General features: G+C 39.2%; 1 protein-coding gene across 3 annotated transcripts; it reads left to right on the top strand.

Annotated features, from left to right (window-relative positions):
• On the top strand, nt 1-11,042 carry kras (v-Ki-ras2 Kirsten rat sarcoma viral oncogene homolog). Of its 3 annotated transcripts, none has more exons than XM_085168444.1 (6): nt 1-270; nt 2,385-2,502; nt 3,208-3,386; nt 5,115-5,274; nt 7,747-7,862; nt 9,599-11,042. In XM_085168444.1, the coding sequence occupies exons 2-6, from the start codon at nt 2,392-2,394 to the stop codon at nt 9,714-9,716; spliced, it is 684 nt and encodes a 227-aa protein (XP_085024570.1). In that variant the 5' UTR covers nt 1-270; nt 2,385-2,391; the 3' UTR covers nt 9,717-11,042. The 3 variants fall into 3 exon arrangements, with proteins under 3 accessions (XP_085024570.1, XP_085024568.1, XP_085024569.1); XM_085168442.1 differs by having other exon boundaries at nt 6-270; nt 7,747-7,870; nt 9,600-11,042; XM_085168443.1 differs by lacking the exon at nt 7,747-7,862 and having other exon boundaries at nt 10-270; nt 9,600-11,042.
• Nucleotides 11,043-19,648: the final 8,606 nt, after the last annotated feature.

Genomic DNA, 19,648 nt, shown 5'->3' on the forward strand with positions numbered 1-19,648 from the left:
TATGGGTAAAAGTACGCCTGGTATCCGCCCATATACGCGTAAAGCAGGCCAGACGGAGCAGCTAGGCCGGGGCGCTGGATCAAATGGAAAGTTCAATCGATTAATTTGCTCACTTTTTCGCATGTTCTCTCTTGCTTGTGAACCGACGACAGATCAACTTAAATGCGGGAGTTTTGGTGAGAAATAGGACATGCAGAGATCGTGTGAAACGAGAGGAATATCAGCTTGACTCGGTCGCTACTTCGGACGCGGAACTCCACTCAGTAAAAGGTAAAACAAATGGAGGAGATTATTACATGTTGGGCCCCCTTTCCTTTTTTTTTGTAGTGCTTGTCGAAACATTGTTTTCATTAATGTAGTTAGTCGGTCACCGTGCCCGCTATCTAAACACTAAGCAACACCGCTATAGTGGTATTATACATTTTCGGTCTTTTGAACTTAACTACGCCCAATTGTTAACCTACCGTCTGGCCCTGCAACGCAGACCTGTGAGCTAGCTTATCAATGGCGGCTTCAAAATCTGGCACCCTTCCCCTTTGAATGAATGATAACGACTGTGTCGGGGTAGGCGGTGCAGCCAGTGCTCCTTTTAATGGATTACATTTTTATAATTCGTTAAGTTAGCTGATGTGGTCTCATGGTGAGTTTACTTTCGAGGCTGTTGGCGAGCTCCAATGCTAAGCTTGCTAGCAGCACAGCAGCCTGGTGCTCAGACGGTTTCACACAGCCTTTCTGGTAACCCTGTAGCCGCAAAGTGGTGAATTTAAATCCAAATCCCCGTTGACTTTTAAGTATGCTACTGATGTTTCTACCTGTTGAAGCATGATAGGTGGTCTTTCATTGAAAAGCTAAATCACGTAGCCGGCTAACCGTTCCAAACTAGCATAACGATATGTTTGCTAATAAATATCGACAAGTCTTCTTGTGTAATAGGTGATTTTTTTCTCCCGCAGTGATATTCAGTTCAGTGGGTTTTTTTTCCCTTCTTCCTCTATTGGGAATGTCCTTGATTTCAGGAATGTCAACATAAAGGTGGATGCACTGCACGCCATTAATGGGTTCAGTTTAAGGCAAGCTACAGCCACGAGTGGCACACTCCTATCTTAAGGAAATAAGGTTTCCATCGACCTTCCACAGCTTCAAAACTTTGCCACAGTTTGAAGCAGATATCTTTCACTGTATTAAAAAAAAAAATAAAATAAAAAATCTCAGTCCTTAAAACGCAAATGATATTTCCTTACTGGAGTACAAGAGCTACATTCCTTATTTTTAAATTGTTGTTTGTTGCTTGACAGCTTGCTGTATTGTAAAGTGACAGCATAGACATAGAGACGTGAAAGCCATGTGGCACACACAGAGGAATCGCTATTGACACTGGAATTGGTCTTATCTGTTCAGGTTAAAGATGAGGTTGTTTCTTTACAGATAGCGTCCTCATCAATGACATGTGTAAATCACTTAGTGTGTAGATGAAATAATAGGGGACAATTTTATAAAGAAAAGTGTTGTGAGCACAAACCAGTTTATTAGTAGTTTGGCAAATGCATAGCATTCTAGACATAGCAATAATATTTAGTGGCACTCCTCCCTGACTGCAGGCTCGGCCGAGCTGTCTGTGCTGTAGCCTCTAAAAAGACCAGCAACTACTATTGATGTGTTCCGCTCCACACAGCAGACAGACAGCAGAGACCCTCCCAGTTGCCTGTCAATTTTGGAGCCTTAATGTAATGTCATGGATTTCTGCCTGGGGTTGGCGTCTGTTGTGGAGCTGTCACTCAGAAAACACTACTGAATTTAGACATTTAATTATATATACGCATAATCTCATCTTTATGCATTTTATTTCACGTTTGATGTTTCTGACAATTTTCAGAGGCAGCAATTTCAATTGATTATTTAAAGAAAATTTGACAATATAGCATCTTTTTGTGAATCCATTTGGGTTTTTTCTGTTTATACCCTCCATTTGCATACAAACACATGCAGATTAACCAGCTATTGTGTTTGTGGCAAGCTTCTTCTACAAGCCTCTTGGTTAATACTAAAATGGGCATTTTCTCTGTGAAAAGCAAACTAAACTTGGTGTGAAATCTAATTTCCCAGTGATTCAGGTGTGTTATTAAAAGAATAGTTGAGGGCGAGTTGAGTTACTCACTGGAAGTGGTGTTCATATATTAATATCTTCTCATTCTGCCAGTCCTGAGTGTGCCGATTTCCACTAAACAAACGGGTTGTTGTACAGAAATGACAAGGTGTGAATGCGATTAGATTGTAAAATTGTTTTAAGTGGAAAATGTGCACCAGATAAACTAATACTTTCCATTTGACTTTCACTGAAGATAATCATATAATGAGATTGTATTTTTGTTTTTTTTAACTTACAGGTGAATCATGACAGAATATAAACTGGTTGTGGTGGGAGCTGGTGGCGTTGGCAAAAGCGCACTTACCATTCAGCTCATCCAGAATCACTTCGTAGATGAATATGACCCGACCATTGAGGTAAAGGAAAAATATAGAATGTTTCTGTTCCTGTGTCTTTGTGTATGTGTCGACATATAAAAGGGGGCAGCACAAGTTGTAAGTCCTGTTTTTATATATATATATGTGTATATATTCACAAAAATGAGTTGCAACAGGTTTTACTGGTTTAAGCTTTAAAGAGAAACTCCAAACAGGTTTTCTAGAACTTTCAATGGATGTCTTCCTGCCCGAGCTCTCAAAAGGCCAGTGATCAAACCAAGTCCCATCATGATTTCAATCAATTATTGATTTCTTGCTGGAGGTTAGACCCTTGATATAGATTAAATAGAAGATAGCATCCAAAGGTATGGCTGTTCACTGGAGCAAAGAGTAATTAATTGTGTTAGATGGGATTGAGTGTAGTTATCAGTGTAATAAAAAGCTGGAGTACGTCGACACGGTAGAAATGAGCTCATTGTAATATGAGGTCTGCTGAAAAATAATGTGCCCTACTAGTGTAATGAACAGAAGATGCCCTGTCGTATCTTTTATTGAAATCATCTCATAACTTTAAGTATCGTAATTATTAGATTAAAAATGCGATATCATCGGTAAATCACACTCAACCAACACATTTAGAGTAACTTAAAATCTATTTAAAAATTATTAAATAAGCTATCATCTCATTGTATTACATCTCTTAAAACCACTAAATTCCACAATTCTCATGTGATTTGCTTCCAGGACTCTTACAGAAAGCAGGTAGTCATTGACGGAGAGACATGTCTACTGGACATCCTGGACACAGCAGGTCAGGAGGAGTACAGCGCCATGAGGGATCAATACATGAGGACAGGGGAGGGTTTCCTCTGTGTCTTTGCCATCAACAACACCAAGTCCTTTGAAGACATTCACCACTATAGGTGAGCTAGGGGAGAAATTGCCTCATGTCCTTGTAACCAGTATGTAGTAGTTTACTTAAAACTAAGAAATAACATGCTGTATTTTGAAGTCACTAAAGTGTATATATAAAAATGTATATTTTTTATATATGTATGGGGTGCAATGATACACAAAATTCATGGTTCGGTTTGATACTTTGGTGTCACGGTTCGATATTTTTTTCGATACAAAAAAATGTTCATGCCTTTTTAATTTATCATTTATTAAAATTATAAATATATATTTTAACTCAAAAGTACAGTTTTTAAATTTAATGTTGCTGAAACAACAAAATAAAAAAAATAAATCTATCTGATCGAGAAATCACTCATCCTTGGAAAAGAGAGTTTATTACAGAGAAATGGCTCTTTCCAAAATAAAAGCTATACTATACGCTTCTTCTGGGCTATACTCTCAGCAGCATATTAAACATATCAGGTCCCCATAAGGAGAATCATTTGCTAACGGTTGTCTAAATGACTCGGGTAAAGTTTGTAGCATGCGTGCTTGTTGTTTTTGTCTGCTTCCACTTGTCTTTGTACTAGGATGATGTCGGAGTAAATGTGCAGTCATATTCGTTGTGTTCCCACTAGTGCTGTCAGCGTTAATCTCGTTAAAATGACATTAACACCATAACGCGGCAAATCTCCGTTAAAAAGTTACCGCGGATCGCTCCGTGCGTGGGGCTGAACAAGCTAACTGCGCTAACGCACTAGTTCCCACAAATTGAGCATTGCGTGGCACATCCGACATACTGTTTTACTTTTGTCCATGACGCGCCTACCATCAGGGTCATGCTTCACATGAAAACCAAGATAGTTCCAAACGCCACATTCAGATGTGGCGTTTGGAACTAGTGCGTTAGCTCGTTAGCTCGTTAACGTGTTGGCCGTCCAGCCGCACTCACGGGGCGATCCGCGGTAGCTCGTTAACGGAGATTTGCCGTGTTGTGGTGTTAACATCATTTCAACGAGATTAACGCTGACAGCACTAGTGGGAACACAACGAATATGACTGCACATTTACTCCGACATCATCCTAGTGCAAAGACAAGTGGAAGCAGACAAAAACAACAAGCACGCATGCTACAAACTTTACAGAGTCATTTAGACAGCCGTTAGCACATGATTCTCCTTATGGGGACCTGATATGTTTAATATGCTGCTGAGAATACAGCCCAGAAGAAGCATATAGTATAGCTTTTATTTTGGAAAGAGCCATTTCTTTTTAATAAACTCTCTTTTCCGAAGATGAGTGATTTCTTGATCAGATAGATTTATTTTTTTATTACTTTGTTGTTTCAGCAACATTAAATTTAAAAACTGTACTTTTGAGTTAAAATATATATTTACAATTTTAATAAATGACAAATTTATTAACTTATTGATATAATAAAATATTGTAAATATATGGGATCTTCTATTAAAATGTAAAAAAAAAAAACACTGTAGGAATTACAACTACAGCAGAATATGTGTGTATCAGTGTTCTGTAAGGGGCTGAGCTTAAGTCATTAATGTTCTTGTTTCTGAAAACTACAGCAACACTTGTAGTTTATAGAAAGTCATTCTGTACACTACAAGTGTTTTATGTGTTCAGTGTGGTTTGTTTGTACAGTGTTTTCTAACATTGTATTACGTAGCCAATGGAGTACTACACAAGTAAAATGAAACTAAAACTGCAATTCTGTTCTGGCTGTGAATGTGTAGAGAACAGATTAAGCGGGTGAAGGACTCTGAGGACGTCCCCATGGTGCTGGTGGGGAACAAGTGTGACCTCCCGTCCCGGACAGTGGACACAAAGCAGGCTCAGGACTTAGCACGTAGCTACGGCATTCCCTTTATTGAGACCTCAGCCAAAACCAGACAGGTGAGAATCCCAACAACACACTGGGTGTTGTCCTCAAGACTCAAAGTGGCTCATTTGTCAACTCTGTCACTAAACTGTTTTGGGATTGCACTGGAGGTATGGAGAGCATGTTAAATGGTGTGGAGGTGCATGTGGTCTCAGGGTTATTGGTCGTTTTGTCATTTCCATAAATGTTCCTTTCGTATCAAATTTTGTTTTTGTTTTTTTTCAGAAAAGGTAAGCTAATGGTAATTTTGGTAACACAGCTGGATGATTTTGGGAAATGGATCACAAGAATGTGATTGAATCATGAGGGATTATCGATTTGTGTTGCTATCTCTGTTGGTCCTTTTTTTTTTTTTTTTTTTTTAAATGATGATCTTGCTTGAAATTGTCTCAGGTAACACGCTGTGCATCATTAAATCTTTTTTGGTTAATTTAAATTTAATGGGTGACAATGTAATCATTGCATGCTGCTTTGTCACGGATATGTGAATTAAATCATTATTAGCCCACCTGCAAAGGATCCTGCTTTATAAATAATCAGCAAATCGGTGTCAGGGACTCTGCATGAAAAGGCAAAGTGTCGGAAATTAATCAGAGGGTTAATGATTCTGCTTACTGGTTGCTGTATCTGGGGTTTTGGAAGATTTGCTGTGATATCAGTGGTGTGTGTGTTGTGGGCATGGCTTTAGGTAGCAGACTGGCTATTGGAGTGATCTGTAAGCGCATTTTAGTGTTCTCTGATCTGGGGTGAATCATAGTTCCTCTCGGTGCAGGGAAGTTCAGTGTCCACACAGTGCTGCTTCTATTAGACCCGGCACTATTACATTTATTTGAAGCCACTCATGGCTACTCAACTCTTAAATAATTTAATCTTCTCTGGAAATGCACAATGGGCACAATGTACAATTTTAAAATGATACCAAACAAATACTGTTACCACTCGCCCACTGCAAGCTTGGAAGGTGTCTGTTTTTAAAATGTCATGCAGTTTTGGAACTTGCACACGTTACATGAATAACGAAGGAGGTTTTGGACACACCAACACAGTCCTCACTCACAGCCTACCCTGCTTGCCGCATCCCCCCCCCCCCCCCTTTCATCTTAAAAAAATAAAGTTCTAGAGAAGCATTTAAGCTTGTTCATGCAGGAAGTAATGGTAACTCCATTTCAGATTCCCAAATGCATCTGCTAAGAATGAGACTTTCACTGAATCATCTAAAATTGGCTGTGGTGCAGAGGCCAAAGGGGATAATTAAATTAAAAAATTAAACTAAATTAAAATCTGGTGGCTTGAGCTTTGCTTTTTTATTTATTTATTTTTATTTATTTATTTTTTGGTAATGCAAATATATTCATATTGTGACATTTTTATTATGACAACTCAACTGGCCTCCATCCAGCAATGCATTCCCTAACCACACCTGCCTTTGTACTGCACCCCTATGTTTGATGTTCAGGTCACACCTGTAAAGTTTAACTGCGTCTTACATAGTTGTAAAGGTATCATATTCATAACAATCTGTCCACAAGCAGATATAAAACCACAAGCTAAAGCAAAGAGAGCCGCCTTGTCTTAGTCCTCACTACAGTAGATGTCTCAGGGATCTTATTTACCATCACAGAACACTTGCATACATGTACTCAGAAGGTGAAAATAAGAGCAGCCACACTGGTAATCCAAATTCTGAACCACTCCTGCACCATATTACACCTCTCCACTGTCTGTTTACAGTTGTGGTCAGAAGTTTACACAAACTCAACAAATTCTGCCAAGAAGGGTGGTCAGCAATCCAGCCAGAAGCTTGTTGATGGCTGGTGTCTGGTTGAGGTGCAACTCACTAAGGGACATTTAGCCAAATATTAGTGGGGGCGTGTCTTTGTATTTGAGCCTGTGTGGATTAGAGGAAACTAAAATGAGCTCCAAGCTCAAGCTTAAAGATGTATGCTGTACAATCAGTTGAAAGAAAAAATTAATGGCCCAAAATTATCAGGACATTCATGCCCATGATAAGTGAATTAAAACTTCTGACTACAACTGTATACATATACTCAATGCGTTGCACTTGTTTTGCACTGATGTAGCTGAATACACTGCTTTTGTCAGTTTCAATGTGGGTGGAAAAGTAAGGAGACTACAGTGCATCATGGCTTAATAGTAGTCAGGTCAGGCAACATAGTGAATCCAAGTATTTGTTTTCTGAATGACTTAATATTTATTTCCTCTCCTTAAAAACACTCAAATTATCTTTTTAAAGATATGAAGGGGGAAAAAAAATCAATATTTATACTCATCCATATCCCAAGATTTTGAAATGAAGTGTTATGCAGAGGATTAGGCAGGGCAAACTTTGCAAGTAGACATGCACCGCCAGTTTGCTTTACTCCTTCGTATTTGTAGTTTGTAACAAATGCATCCAAACAGTATGTCCTCCCCCCCTCCTCCTGTGTATTCCTCAACATTGAGGAAAGTTGTGTTTCATACTGCAGAGAGTGGAAGATGCCTTTTACACTCTGGTACGGGAGATCAGGCTGTACCGGGTCAATAAGATCAGCAAGGAAGAAAAGACTCCGCGCTGTGTCAAGCTTAAAAAGTGTGTTGTGATGTGAAGGGGTAAGTGTATGCAGCCGCACACCCACCAGCTCTGCGTGTGTGTTGTTAGTGGGAATTGTGGTGAAGGAAATGGAAGAAGACACTCAGTGAGGAGCTGGTGCTTCACATGTTCTCAAAGCTAACCTGCTGGTTTCTATTGGGGCTGTGGTGTGAGTCTAACATGAGGCTGAGGCAGCTGATGATTCCTGTCCTTTCAGTGTTTCTGTGTATCATGGTTGATTTTATTGAGTTTGTTTTCACACTGGATTGGTTTACTGAGCCTAAAGAACTTTGATCTATGCAAGCTAGTCTACTTTCACACTGGTGGACATTTGCATTATGCCTTCCTCATATAGGGGTGGGGATTTTTTTTTCTCCCCTTATTTCCGTTATGAATGATGACTGTGCTTATTGAGAGATGTCAGAAAAATTGAACGCTGTAAGTAGAAAAAGCACGACTGAAGTAACAGTCTGCATAGAGTGAGAAGTGTTACAAAAAGAACCAAACAAGTGCCTACCTTATTGCTCAACTCGAGCATAAAAACGAACACGGCACCAGGTTTGGGTTTGTTTTCCGACTGTAAAGCTGGGAGTCTGTTTTCTGTCCTGTTTTAATCCAAACACTACTACTGAAATACATTTTCCTATAATGAAAGAAACCTTCTTTCTGCTCTTTGGCAGCCAGACCTTTTCCTTTTAGTCAACCTGGAAAGGGGTCTGCACTTGTGTTCACACAGTCAGATTTCCAGGCTAACCGTTCCTAGATTCAGACTACCAGTGTGAAAGTGTCCTAATGGGCTGAAATCGGCATGAACAATGGGGTTTTTGGGCTGGTTTAGCCATCATGTGTGATTAGAGGATGTTACTGCAAACATTGGACTGAATCATTTGCTGGAATGTGTTTCTACGAAGGATGCGCTTTGAGAAAATGGCAGAGATGTGTCGTCAAGAAATTGTGTGCGTGTGGTTTTAAGGCAATTTTTCCTGCTGATATAAATCCCTTTTTCTTTACTCTTTGTTTTCCTGCTGTCTTTGTCAAAACCTTAAATTGGCCTCAGGCTCTTTACTCTACTGCTCCTTACAGATTATTGTCACATTTATACACCGTTAAAATGTTTATCACACATTTACGTCAGTGTGCCATTAAAACGACACTTGCTGCAATTCCATGGAGCCTGTTACTCACCAATAATCTGAATAGGATCTTTGTGAGAGAATAAAAGCCTTATTTAAATACCTCTGTCAGAATAAATTGGCGTATTTATATAAAGCAAACAAACAAAATTTTATTACCCCTTTAAAACTCTTTTTAAAGGGGTAATTTAAATTTGTTTATTCATTGCTTGTGAGAGCACTTTTCCCAGCGGTGCATCTTTTCCACTGGAACTATATTTTATGAATACTTCAGGTACATACATTTTAAATCCTGTACTGGTGCCAGACTGTGCTGATGACATTGAGAAATGAAGCCCATGTAACTGCAGCCACTGTCTTTGATGTCAGTGGAAGCACCACTGACATTTATTCTGAAACAACACTTTTTATTCAGCATATCTTAAATGCTTCGAATCGGATTGATCCCCCGAATTGTGTCTCATAAAGAATGTACGCTTAATCAGAAAACGGTGTATTTAAAATGGACAGACTTTTTATTTGGAGATTTTGATTCACTTTTAGTAGACAAGTTTACACAGTGCAGTCATGAACAAAGCTTAACTCTAACGGTGCACACCCTCTGCTTGTTTTCCAGGGCGTTGACGATGCCTTTTACACGTTAGTGCGAGAAATCCGGAAGCATAAGGAGAAGATGAGCAAGGAGGGCAAAAAGAAGAAAAAGAAGTCCAAGACAAAGTGTACAATTATGTGAATAATGATTCCCTTTTAAGACAAAAAAAAATGCAACTATGTTGAACAGTTCAAGTAATACATTTTGTACATTACACTAAATTATTAGCCTCTTTCTCCATACCCACACAATACTAAACCTGAACTGAATTTCCTGCCTTTTCTTCTTTCTTTTTTTTTCTCTCCTTATTTGCTTCTTTGGACACCAATAAGCTTCATTTTCAGTTTAGTGCCAGTTGCCCACAATATGGGTTCAAGAGCCTGATAAATTTAGAATTTTTATTTTTTAAACGATAATGCTGATTTGGAGCATTTTACAGAGCTGGGAGCCAATTGCATTGCAAATTATGTTTAACAAATTATTCATTAAACCTTGAGTTAATTTTCTCTTTGCTTGAAAGGTCATGTTCTCTAATGACCTTTTTAAAAAGATGGGATGCCAAAGAATGAATTTTCATCCCGCTCACGTAGACAAAATGGATATGAAGAAAGGACCAACAGTCAGCCAGATGAGATCCAATGAGATCCAATCCCAGCCCCTGTGTTTTGTCCCCGTCTCTAACTGATAAGTATGCATGCAAACTCCTACTCATCTCTGAATGTTTTAACACCTTCATTAGTTATTAATTAATTTGTAATTTGTCTTTTCTTAGTACTGTGTGTTCTTGCCATGAGGTGAGAAAGATTTTTTTTTTTCCTTTTTGCATGAATTATGTCCTAGAAGACATGGGTAAACTGCCTCTGGTCGATGGATTAAACGAAGCCAGCGATAAAGAACTCTGACTCGGACATAAAGTCTAGTTTTTCAGGTTTTTTGAAAGTAGTTTTTTGCTTTTGTTTGGTTTTGTGAGAAATAAATCTGCCATTTTTTTCTTTTTAAAAGCAGAAATTCTAAGCAAGATATATATTTTAAACCCATTTTTGTCTTAATAAGATGGGACTAGCAGCCACATTATGTGGGTCATTTTGTGTTGCCTTTTTTGACTTCGGTTAAAAGTTTCCTGCTTTTCTTTAGGCTAAGATTTGACTGTAGGATTGTTTTGATTCATCCTGACAATAATCATTTCATCAATATATGCTCAAAAAACAGCTGTTAACAGCTGTCCTCCTCCTTGTGGACTTCGTATTTGACCGTAATGTTTGGGTTCACTGCATAATTTAATGTTTGTCCAGCAGCAGAACATAAGAGGCCACGGAGGTGTCTTGCGCACTAACTTCTTTGCTTGTGAGCAGCTAGAAAGCAGAACGAATCCTTTACGCAGCTGTCAAGAATATTTGTCTTGGTGTGGAGTCACAGAGGTTGTTCAAAATGTTGTCCAAATAAATTTTCAGATTTTGTTTAGCTTTTCGAAGAGGGTTTTGTTTTTCTCTTTCTTCCCTTCTCTCTCCTACTCCTTGGATTCTTTTGCTTGAGTGTTGAAATTGTTTGTTGGCCTGCCTTTCAACAAAAATGACTGTCCAGCAAAATAATTTTTTTTTTTTCTCTCATAAAATGTGTTTAGCGTGGCGATGCAGCTGGAACGGATGTTTGTAAATGAGGCAATAATTGCCATAAAATTGGTTCTTAGATTAAATCGTCTGACTTTATTACAAAAATAATAAAAAGTCCAGTTTCCTTCTGGGGTCAACCCCAATTTCACCATTTTCCATTGTATTTACAAACTGCTCATCTGGGTTTTTTAAATTCGCCTTTTATCTTTGCATTAGGTGCTACATATAGATGTCGGAAGAGCCGAAACATCATTTATTTTTTCCCCCGTGTACTCTAGAGATACACAAAATGCTCTTCTAGGGGAGCGTTGTTATTCCCACAAAAAGTGATGTTTTGCTTTCAGGATTAATGGATTTTGACCGAGTTTATTATTACCTCTTTTCTTTTTTTCTTTCATGAAGTAGATGATAACTGTTGATGCAATTTTTAATTATGGAACCCTCCTGTCCACAATACTGTTTCACAAGTAGTTTTACTGTAATGTTTGAAATGTTCCTCTTCCTTTTAATGGGTGCCAACAGCTGATTTCTGAAATGTATCATTTATACCTGGATCGTATTTTAACAACCTTTGTATAGTTGTGATAATGAGAGGTGCATATTTTGTAAATTGTGCTTCATTTCATTTGTGTCTACATGAATGTTGCTTTAATGGAGTTTCACTCCGCTCTCTGTATGTGAACAGCGAGTGTGACTGGGGTCCAGGTTTAGGGAAGTGAATGAATGACCACTTTACATCATACCTGTGGTGGGCAATGTAGAGTGGTGATCTAATCTCAAATGAGTCTATTTTGCCATAAATCTCACCACTCCTATTTAATGTGTAATAAAGAACAAAGTAAAGAGGAACCCAACTATTTTTTTTTTCTGTTTCCTTCATAACATTAGTTTTTTTCTCCCCATCACAGCACAACAAACGGCTGGAGAATAGCAGAACATAATTGCAGTATTGACACAAATTTGAAGTGATTAAAAATAGGATGCATGTTCATTCTCATTTTGTTCTTCTGATATTTGAAGACTTCGCCAGTCTTCCCAGTAGATGGCACTGTTCACTCAGTTTGAAAAGTATTACAGACGACAAAGAGCAGCTCTTTGAAGGCGCATTTCTCCATCTGCTCGCACTTGCTGTAGAGTCAGCCGTGTTTTACCTGGTACATTTTAAAGAATATAAAAGCACTAAATATACTCAAGTCACAGCACAAATGTTTACTTTTATTCATTTTGAAAAGCATGGACAGTCATTTATGACAAGAATTAACCTCATGTACTGTCATCAGGTTCATTGCTGCATGAAGTAAGTTGATATGTTTTAATATGTATAAACAAAAGACAGAAACGTGTTCTAACAAAGCAAAAGCTCCACATTTTAGGTTTTATTTGGGAGTCAGTCCAGAGTCCTGATTTGATAAGAAAGCTCAGCTTTAAATATACACACGATCACATTTGTCTTGTATTCTTTCTTTGAAATAGCTTGATCTTATTCTCCAGGTTTAACATAATGAGCTCTTAATGTTATTTCATCTGAATGAAACCGGTTCAGTGCAGGCACCTTGACAGGAATCTAATTTTAACTAATTATGTTTGCAAAGTCCAAACAGTTGGTTAAACCAATTACCAATTTTAGCTCATTAAATTTGCTAAATCTAAGTATTAAGAATTAGCATTGAATGGTGAATACATTTGCTATTTTTCTGAATGGGACGACATCCATTGTCTCTTAAGGCTCTTAAGTTACATGTTTACAGTATTCATATTGTTACATACAGATCCAAGTTTTTATACAGTGAAAAGCTGCGAGTTGTGATGAACTCTGATATAGTGATGTTAAAACATGCAGAGCTATTAATCAAAGAAACTTTAAAAATATTTTAATATCTGTTCCTGTCCTGTGTCCACATGTGACCTTACATCAGATGTGTTTCTTTCAGTCAACATTAGCGTTTCATTTATTCTTTTTCGTTTGTACTTTTGTGCTCCACCCCTCTAACTCTGACTAGATTTAAATGTATTTTTTAAAAGCATCCAAATCTTATTTACAGCTGTTCAGTACTGACACAGAAAACCGCTCCAGAGGTAATCCTTAACTTTGAATGAGAAACCAAGGGTGTTTTTCAGTGTAGCATCAGAATACTAATACCAGGCTTTAAACTTGAAAGAAACTGTTCTCTTTTATATTAATGTGCAAATTTTTGGCTTTCACTTTTTGCATGTCTTTGGAGCTTCGCCCGTGGCGTGTTTTTGTTCAATTCGTGTGTTTTTCTCTCAAAAGCAAAATACTGAACATCATTCTGTTACATTCTGACCTTTCTTTCAATCAAAGCAACACTCAGGGTTATTGAAATATATACATACAAAGACTAATGGATAATAATGTAGAAAACGTGGCTGTTATGGTCATTTTGTACTCTACAGTCTTTCTCTTTAACTCTAGAGTATTTTCATTACTGTACCTTAGTGCAGTCTGTTTTATCTCCTTTCCTTTTAAGCCAGCTATCTTCTGATTGGCTGTCTCAGTGACATCACAAAGACCCAAAAGTAGAAAAAAATTATCCAAAACAGACTGTTTAGAGAAGTCTGAAACCTGGTCTTGGGACTCACAGGAATTCCTTGTACTTGCTGACCTTATTCAAGATGAGGATCCTCCATTGCACTATATAGCACTCAAGTCCACTTTGAAAGACTTTGAAAGTAATAATCACTCACTGGCTGCTTTGTTAGGCACACCTGTTCACCTGCTCGCTAATGCAAATATCTAATCTACACATGGCAGCAACTCAAAGGCATGAGGACATTGCCAAGGCGACCTGCTGAAGTTCAAACTCAGCATCAGAATGGGGAACAAAGGTGATTTAAGTGACTAAACGTGGCATAACTGTTGGCGCCAGACGGGCTGGTCTTCTCTGGGATTTATGGAATGTACCTGCGACAGTTACAGAATTTCCCAAACTAGTTATTGTGAAAGATTATCCCTCCTTATTGTAGCAGAGACCGACACTCTCATATTTGCCCTTACCATTGGTTTTAACTCCTTGTAGAAAACAGTGCAGAAGCTTGTTTTTGAATCTAATTGGCTGGGTAAAGTTTTGAGCACGTGTTTAAAAATGAATGATTCAAATCAAGTACAGATAAATTCAGCTTTATTTACCCCCACCTTAAATGCTGTAATCATAATTTCCAAATTAGCCACGGCCCTGTTTAAACATTTCTGTCATTGGCAGTGTATGCCTTGTGATTTTGACATACTGCATCCACGCAAGGAGTTTTAGACGTCAGCATGCTGCTGCATTTGCATAGTTTCATAGAAAGTCCCTTCCTACCAGCCCTTATTTACTGCTACAGTGACAGAAGTTGTCCTCTGGCTTCAACACGCAGGATTGTGTGTTGGAAAACGAGCTTGTTTAGTCATATTCGGTGAAGGGAGATGTCATGTAGCATCAAAGATGAGATATTTTCCCTTGCAGATTTTCAAGAAATAAATGCCAGCTAGATCATGCCCAGAGACAGTATACAAGCTTCAAAAGGACAGGCCTGTGTATGTGTCATATGCCGACAATGCTGGGGTAATTGGCTGCAAAACAATGGTTGGTGTCGAGGCAACCTGTATAGATATATCCTGCTCTGTATTACAGTCTATTAGCCAAAACTGTTTGTGACACTAAAGTTGTAATTATCATTTATGAATTCTTTTTATGCTCTTAACCAATTATAAATGAAAAATAAACGAGCGGCTTAAGCTGTTTTTGTTTGAATAGCCTATTTGATTACTCCGTTTTCCTTTGTAATTATTCGGCATTGGAGATGCCAAATAGCGTGTTTCAAAGGAAGTTAAGTTGTTTTCAAACTGTTGCTGTGAACAATAAACTATGTTACCATATTGTGACAAGCTCCATTACTCTGTCTTCCTAAACAATGGGGCTACGGTGCCTGCCACATACCAGCCAAGAGTGAAAAAGAGAGGAGATCTAATGAATTATGCAGAGAGAGCTTTCTCTCAGCCTGACAGTCTGAAACCAGCCTGGAGAAAATTGTAAGAGAAGTACGAGTCAGTTCAGCCATCACAAATCCCCCTCCCCTTCCCCCCAGGGACTGTCAAGGCCAAGGCCTGTCAGTCAAGCACCGTCTTCCTAAACTGTAATCTGGGGACAGCACCGAGAAGCCTGCAGGTCCGATAAAGCGCCGAAAAGATGCCCGAGAAACCAATCCACGATTCTCTCGGCTCTCGTCAGCGAGAAGGTTGGACTGGAAAAAGACACAGCAAATGTTCTTAAATTGCTAACATCAAGCTTCAGACTGGGCCCACGCGCAAACCACACAGCCCAAAGCTGGCAATTTCATCTACCCGCTTGCCATGTGCAGGAGAAAGCTGGGTGGCAATCACTACTCCTGACCCCCGCGAGCGTGTGCGAAGAAGGGTGACTTCACAATCATCTGACCGTCCAACCCTCTGCCTTGTTAGTGCGGCGAGTAAGAGAATTTTCTTTTTGATTTTAATGAAGCGTGGCTTCCCTCCCTGGTAGGCAGCTGAATGCGGGGCTGCAAGAGCACAGTCTGGTAATGAGAGGCCAGAAGGTTTAGGTGTCTTCACACTGCAGCGCATAGAAGAGACTTAATACAGACGTGTTTTCAGCAGCTCAGGAGGAAGCGGAGAGCTGGATGAATATTCATGGAGCGGTGATGAATTGTGTTGCCTACAGCATCGTGCCACTTTGAAAGCCCTCATGCTGCTTCTTTTATCACAGAAGGTCCTTGGCACTAAACCTCATGGGCCACAGCACAGCGCTTCAGCATCCAACTACCAATTATCATCTGAGATCATTAACTTGTTATGTTGACACAAACACTGCAATTTCAGATGCCCCTCTATATTCAAATGACCCTATTCATGAGGAGTGGCTGACTGAGTTGATTGGATTTTTTTCTTGCATGCATCGCAATCAGTCAACAAGTGATGTTTGGACACAAAATTAATGAACAGCGTACAACGCTTTGAACTGTGGGCATGCTGTGTTTCAAGATGGATAAACAAGCCTCATAATATCTTAGAGTATGCATCAGTACCAATTGATGCTATAATGGCACGAAGTGCACAAAGCATATTCTCCATGTAATGACGGCAAAGGCACAAGGCGGAAAGATAAAGGGGTAGAAGGACAGAGGCGAGAAGGGTGGCAGGGTGGAGGGCGTGGGGATTGAGCAGCGTCATGTTCAGCAGCCCCAGACGGGTGATTCATACCAGCTTCATCACTAGCAACAGACAGGACATCCAGGCCTTTATTACTACCATCCATCACCATCACTTCATCAATCTAAGCTCCTGTGAGCCAGCTCTCCAACTAGTCCCCAAACACCCATCCCAACATGCTGCTGGACAGAGATTTACACCCACCCACTAACATCCTCTGCCTCTGACTTTAACACAGACACACAAAACAAAAGAGATGAGCTTCTATGTCAACTTCAGTCTCTCTCTCTCTCTCTCACGCACACACACACACACACACACACACACACACACACACACAGAAAGACAGAGAGTTTGGAAAGGCCATTCTGCATGGTGTGAAGCTGTTTCCCTTAGGGCCTCTGACTGACAGGCTATCTTGCACTGTGAAAGCCACTTACACTTCAGCCACATCATGCCACCTGCTGCTGCTGCTGCTGACCAGAGTGTCAGAGAGGCATATCATAATGGATGTACTACACAGTGGGAGAATCGTTAAATCATTCCCACTGCTCCCACCATTAAGGAAAATGTACAAACCTTCTCATATATGCAGTATAAAACACAGACTAAATACTTTTAAAAGTCAAAAGTCTAAATCAACAATGCCTATATCTCAGTACCATCCACCCTGAAGACTTAAAGGAGGTATTAACTGTCTCTGGCAACTTGTTGACAGCAAAACAGGTGGGCAGAAAATTGATTAACATGTGGTGAGAAGTAATTAAGCTGTATTCATATGGCTACACTTGCATCACTCTAATCATGCTTGTATCTATTCAGTGAGTGAAAGTTCACCATTGATTATCATTGCAGTTTTATTCTGGTCTCCAACAATCCGTCTTCTTTTAGCTGGTAAATGCTCCATTATGTTCACCAACTTCGTCTCTCTTTCATTTGACTCATACTGTGGGATTTTCGAATTGCTGAATACGGCTTCTAGCTGAGTCTTAATGAAAGCGGTGAATGTTGTGAGACTGAATCAGAACATTAACACTGCAGCCTACAAAAGCAAACAAAAAGAAATTACATTTAAAAATATGCAGAATGACAAATAAAACGTGAAGAGAACTGCTGAGCAGGTTCTAATTCCTTGAGATTCATCACAGCCAGGAATTTGTCTCCTATTCCACAATCGTCTAAAAAATAATATGGTAAAAATGTGGATTATAGACATAAACAAACAAACAAAAAAAAAGCAAAATCTGGGAAAATTTGCTAGATGTTCTATAGTAAGCATATAAGCCCCCCAAAAGTATCTTTTGGACTTCAAGTTGCCTCGTTGAAGAGGCAACTAGCTTAGATTGTTGAGAGCAATCTGAGCTATGCAGCTCTTCTTATTTTTTGCAAACTGTTTATTGTAGGTATTTTATAATTTCCTAAGACAGTTGAGTTCCTTTTTCCAAGGTTTCTGACCAAATGTTATTGTTATTGATTGGTGCACAATTAAGTCAATTAAATGGATTTATATGTACTTTTTAAGATAAATGCATTTAACACACACACAATTTTTTTTAAAAGCACATATTATTTTGCTATGGTTCACTTGAATGTGGTTCAAAACAAACTGAAGCCCCAAAACTTTCCAAAGAGTTTAACCAACTCTTCCGTGACAGTCAGGCTCAACATAAATTTAACGTAATAAGCTTTAGTTGAATCAAATTGTCCACGTGCTCATGGAAATGCGCCCGTCTGCTACATGCGGCGCGAGAGATGTGTCACTGCTTCTTCGCAAATTGGCAAATTGGCAAATTGACAAAATGATAATGCCCAAGATTAGGCTTGAAAAAGAAAGATTTCCTCTCTCTTTATGTTGTTAAAATGTCCCATGATTAGGAGTTTGTTTTGTTTGCAGTTTGCACTTTTGCTGGAAAACATTCGCATGAGAATAAATCATTGCTGAATTAGTGTTGCAGAGAGGAATGCTCAGTCCATGAGACTGTGTTTTCAGTTTGTGAAGGGGATTTAAAGGACACAAAGAAAACCAATCACTTTTGTACACTGTGACATATTGATTTATGGCCGCTATTATACACTCCAGTGCCTATTCCATATATATATCTATATACATAGATGGTTGAAATAGTATATGATGTGGCACAGATGGCATCATTAGAGAGTATAATAGCCAGCCTGCGCGAGATACATAAATTTCTTGTCCAGGGAACTATTTCCCTACTTCTAAGGCTATTGATCTGTACCTTGGTGCCTTTAATTTATGTGGGAGAAAAAAATGTTTTTTTTTTCCTTGGCTTTTTGAGATGGAGGGTTTTTTCCCCCCTTCATTTAATATACGATCCAGTACTTGAGCAAGAAACTGGTTTTGGGGGGGTAACAAAGTTTTTCAGAGCTGTTTACTTGCTTGACCACATGGTGGTAAGTGATGGCAGGGGAGAGAGGGGAGGAAAGGAAGGGGCCTAACAGAGGGAGAGATGGGAAGACACTTAATGTAAGTGTCCATCAGCGTAGGGATGTTTGGGCAATGGTGGTTTCCGTGGTGACAAAGCGAACAGCAAATAGACTAAGAAAGAGACATTTTGTGCTTTTTAGGGGCATGATCTGGTTTTACAAATACCTCCTTGAGTGCTTTATTGAGATGCATTCGGTGTTTTGTTCACACTCTGTTAGCATGTGTGTGTGTCTATGTGTGTGTGTGCGCGCGCGTGTGTGTGAGAGATCCTTGTGTGCACGCGTGTGGGTTTGTATGCATCAGGATGCAGGATATTACATTCACACCCTCACACGCAGATATAAATAGGCAAGCCAGAATACAGGGGGAAGTGAATAATAATTTGTTTCACTGGCAGCTATTCAAACTTACAGTCTGTCAAAGTAGCATTATGCAGAGCAAGCAGAATGCTAGCAAATATTTGGAGAGCACTGCAATAAATTCAATCTGCAACTTATCTTTTGCTTATGCAGGGAGAGATTTATTGTAAGGCAAATTAGAGATCATGACACAAATGATATCATTTCATCCCTTATCTGCCTTTTCTTTGGGATCACTAGCTGTCCAGTGATCACGTTCGTGTGACAAATGAGTAAAAGTTTTTGACCTGCTTTGCTTATCAGCTACAATGTGTGTGTGTGCGCGCGTGCGTGCGTGCGCGTGTGTGTGTGTGTGTGGCAGTGTTATCTCTTTCTCATTCAAGTCATGTCACAGGCCAGACACTCTCTCATTGTCAGGAGAGGCTTTCATCCGCTGACTTCAGATGTGCCTGTCATCCAGTCCAATTATA

The sequence above is a fragment of the Neolamprologus multifasciatus genome, chromosome 7, assembly GCF_963576455.1.
Source record: "Neolamprologus multifasciatus chromosome 7, fNeoMul1.2, whole genome shotgun sequence".
In the NCBI taxonomy this organism is placed as follows: domain Eukaryota; kingdom Metazoa; phylum Chordata; class Actinopteri; order Cichliformes; family Cichlidae; genus Neolamprologus; species Neolamprologus multifasciatus.

Excerpts from the sequence above, each read along its gene's own strand:
- kras (XM_085168444.1), top strand. The coding sequence starts at position 2,392 with ATGACAGAATATAAACTGGTTGTGGTGGGAGCTGGTGGCGTTGGCAAA. Across the intron at positions 5,275-7,746 it reads CCTCAGCCAAAACCAGACAG|AGAGTGGAAGATGCCTTTTA; the intron begins GTGAGAATCCCA and ends TTCATACTGCAG. Across the intron at positions 7,863-9,598 it reads CTTAAAAAGTGTGTTGTGAT|GGGCGTTGACGATGCCTTTT; the intron begins GTGAAGGGGTAA and ends GCTTGTTTTCCA.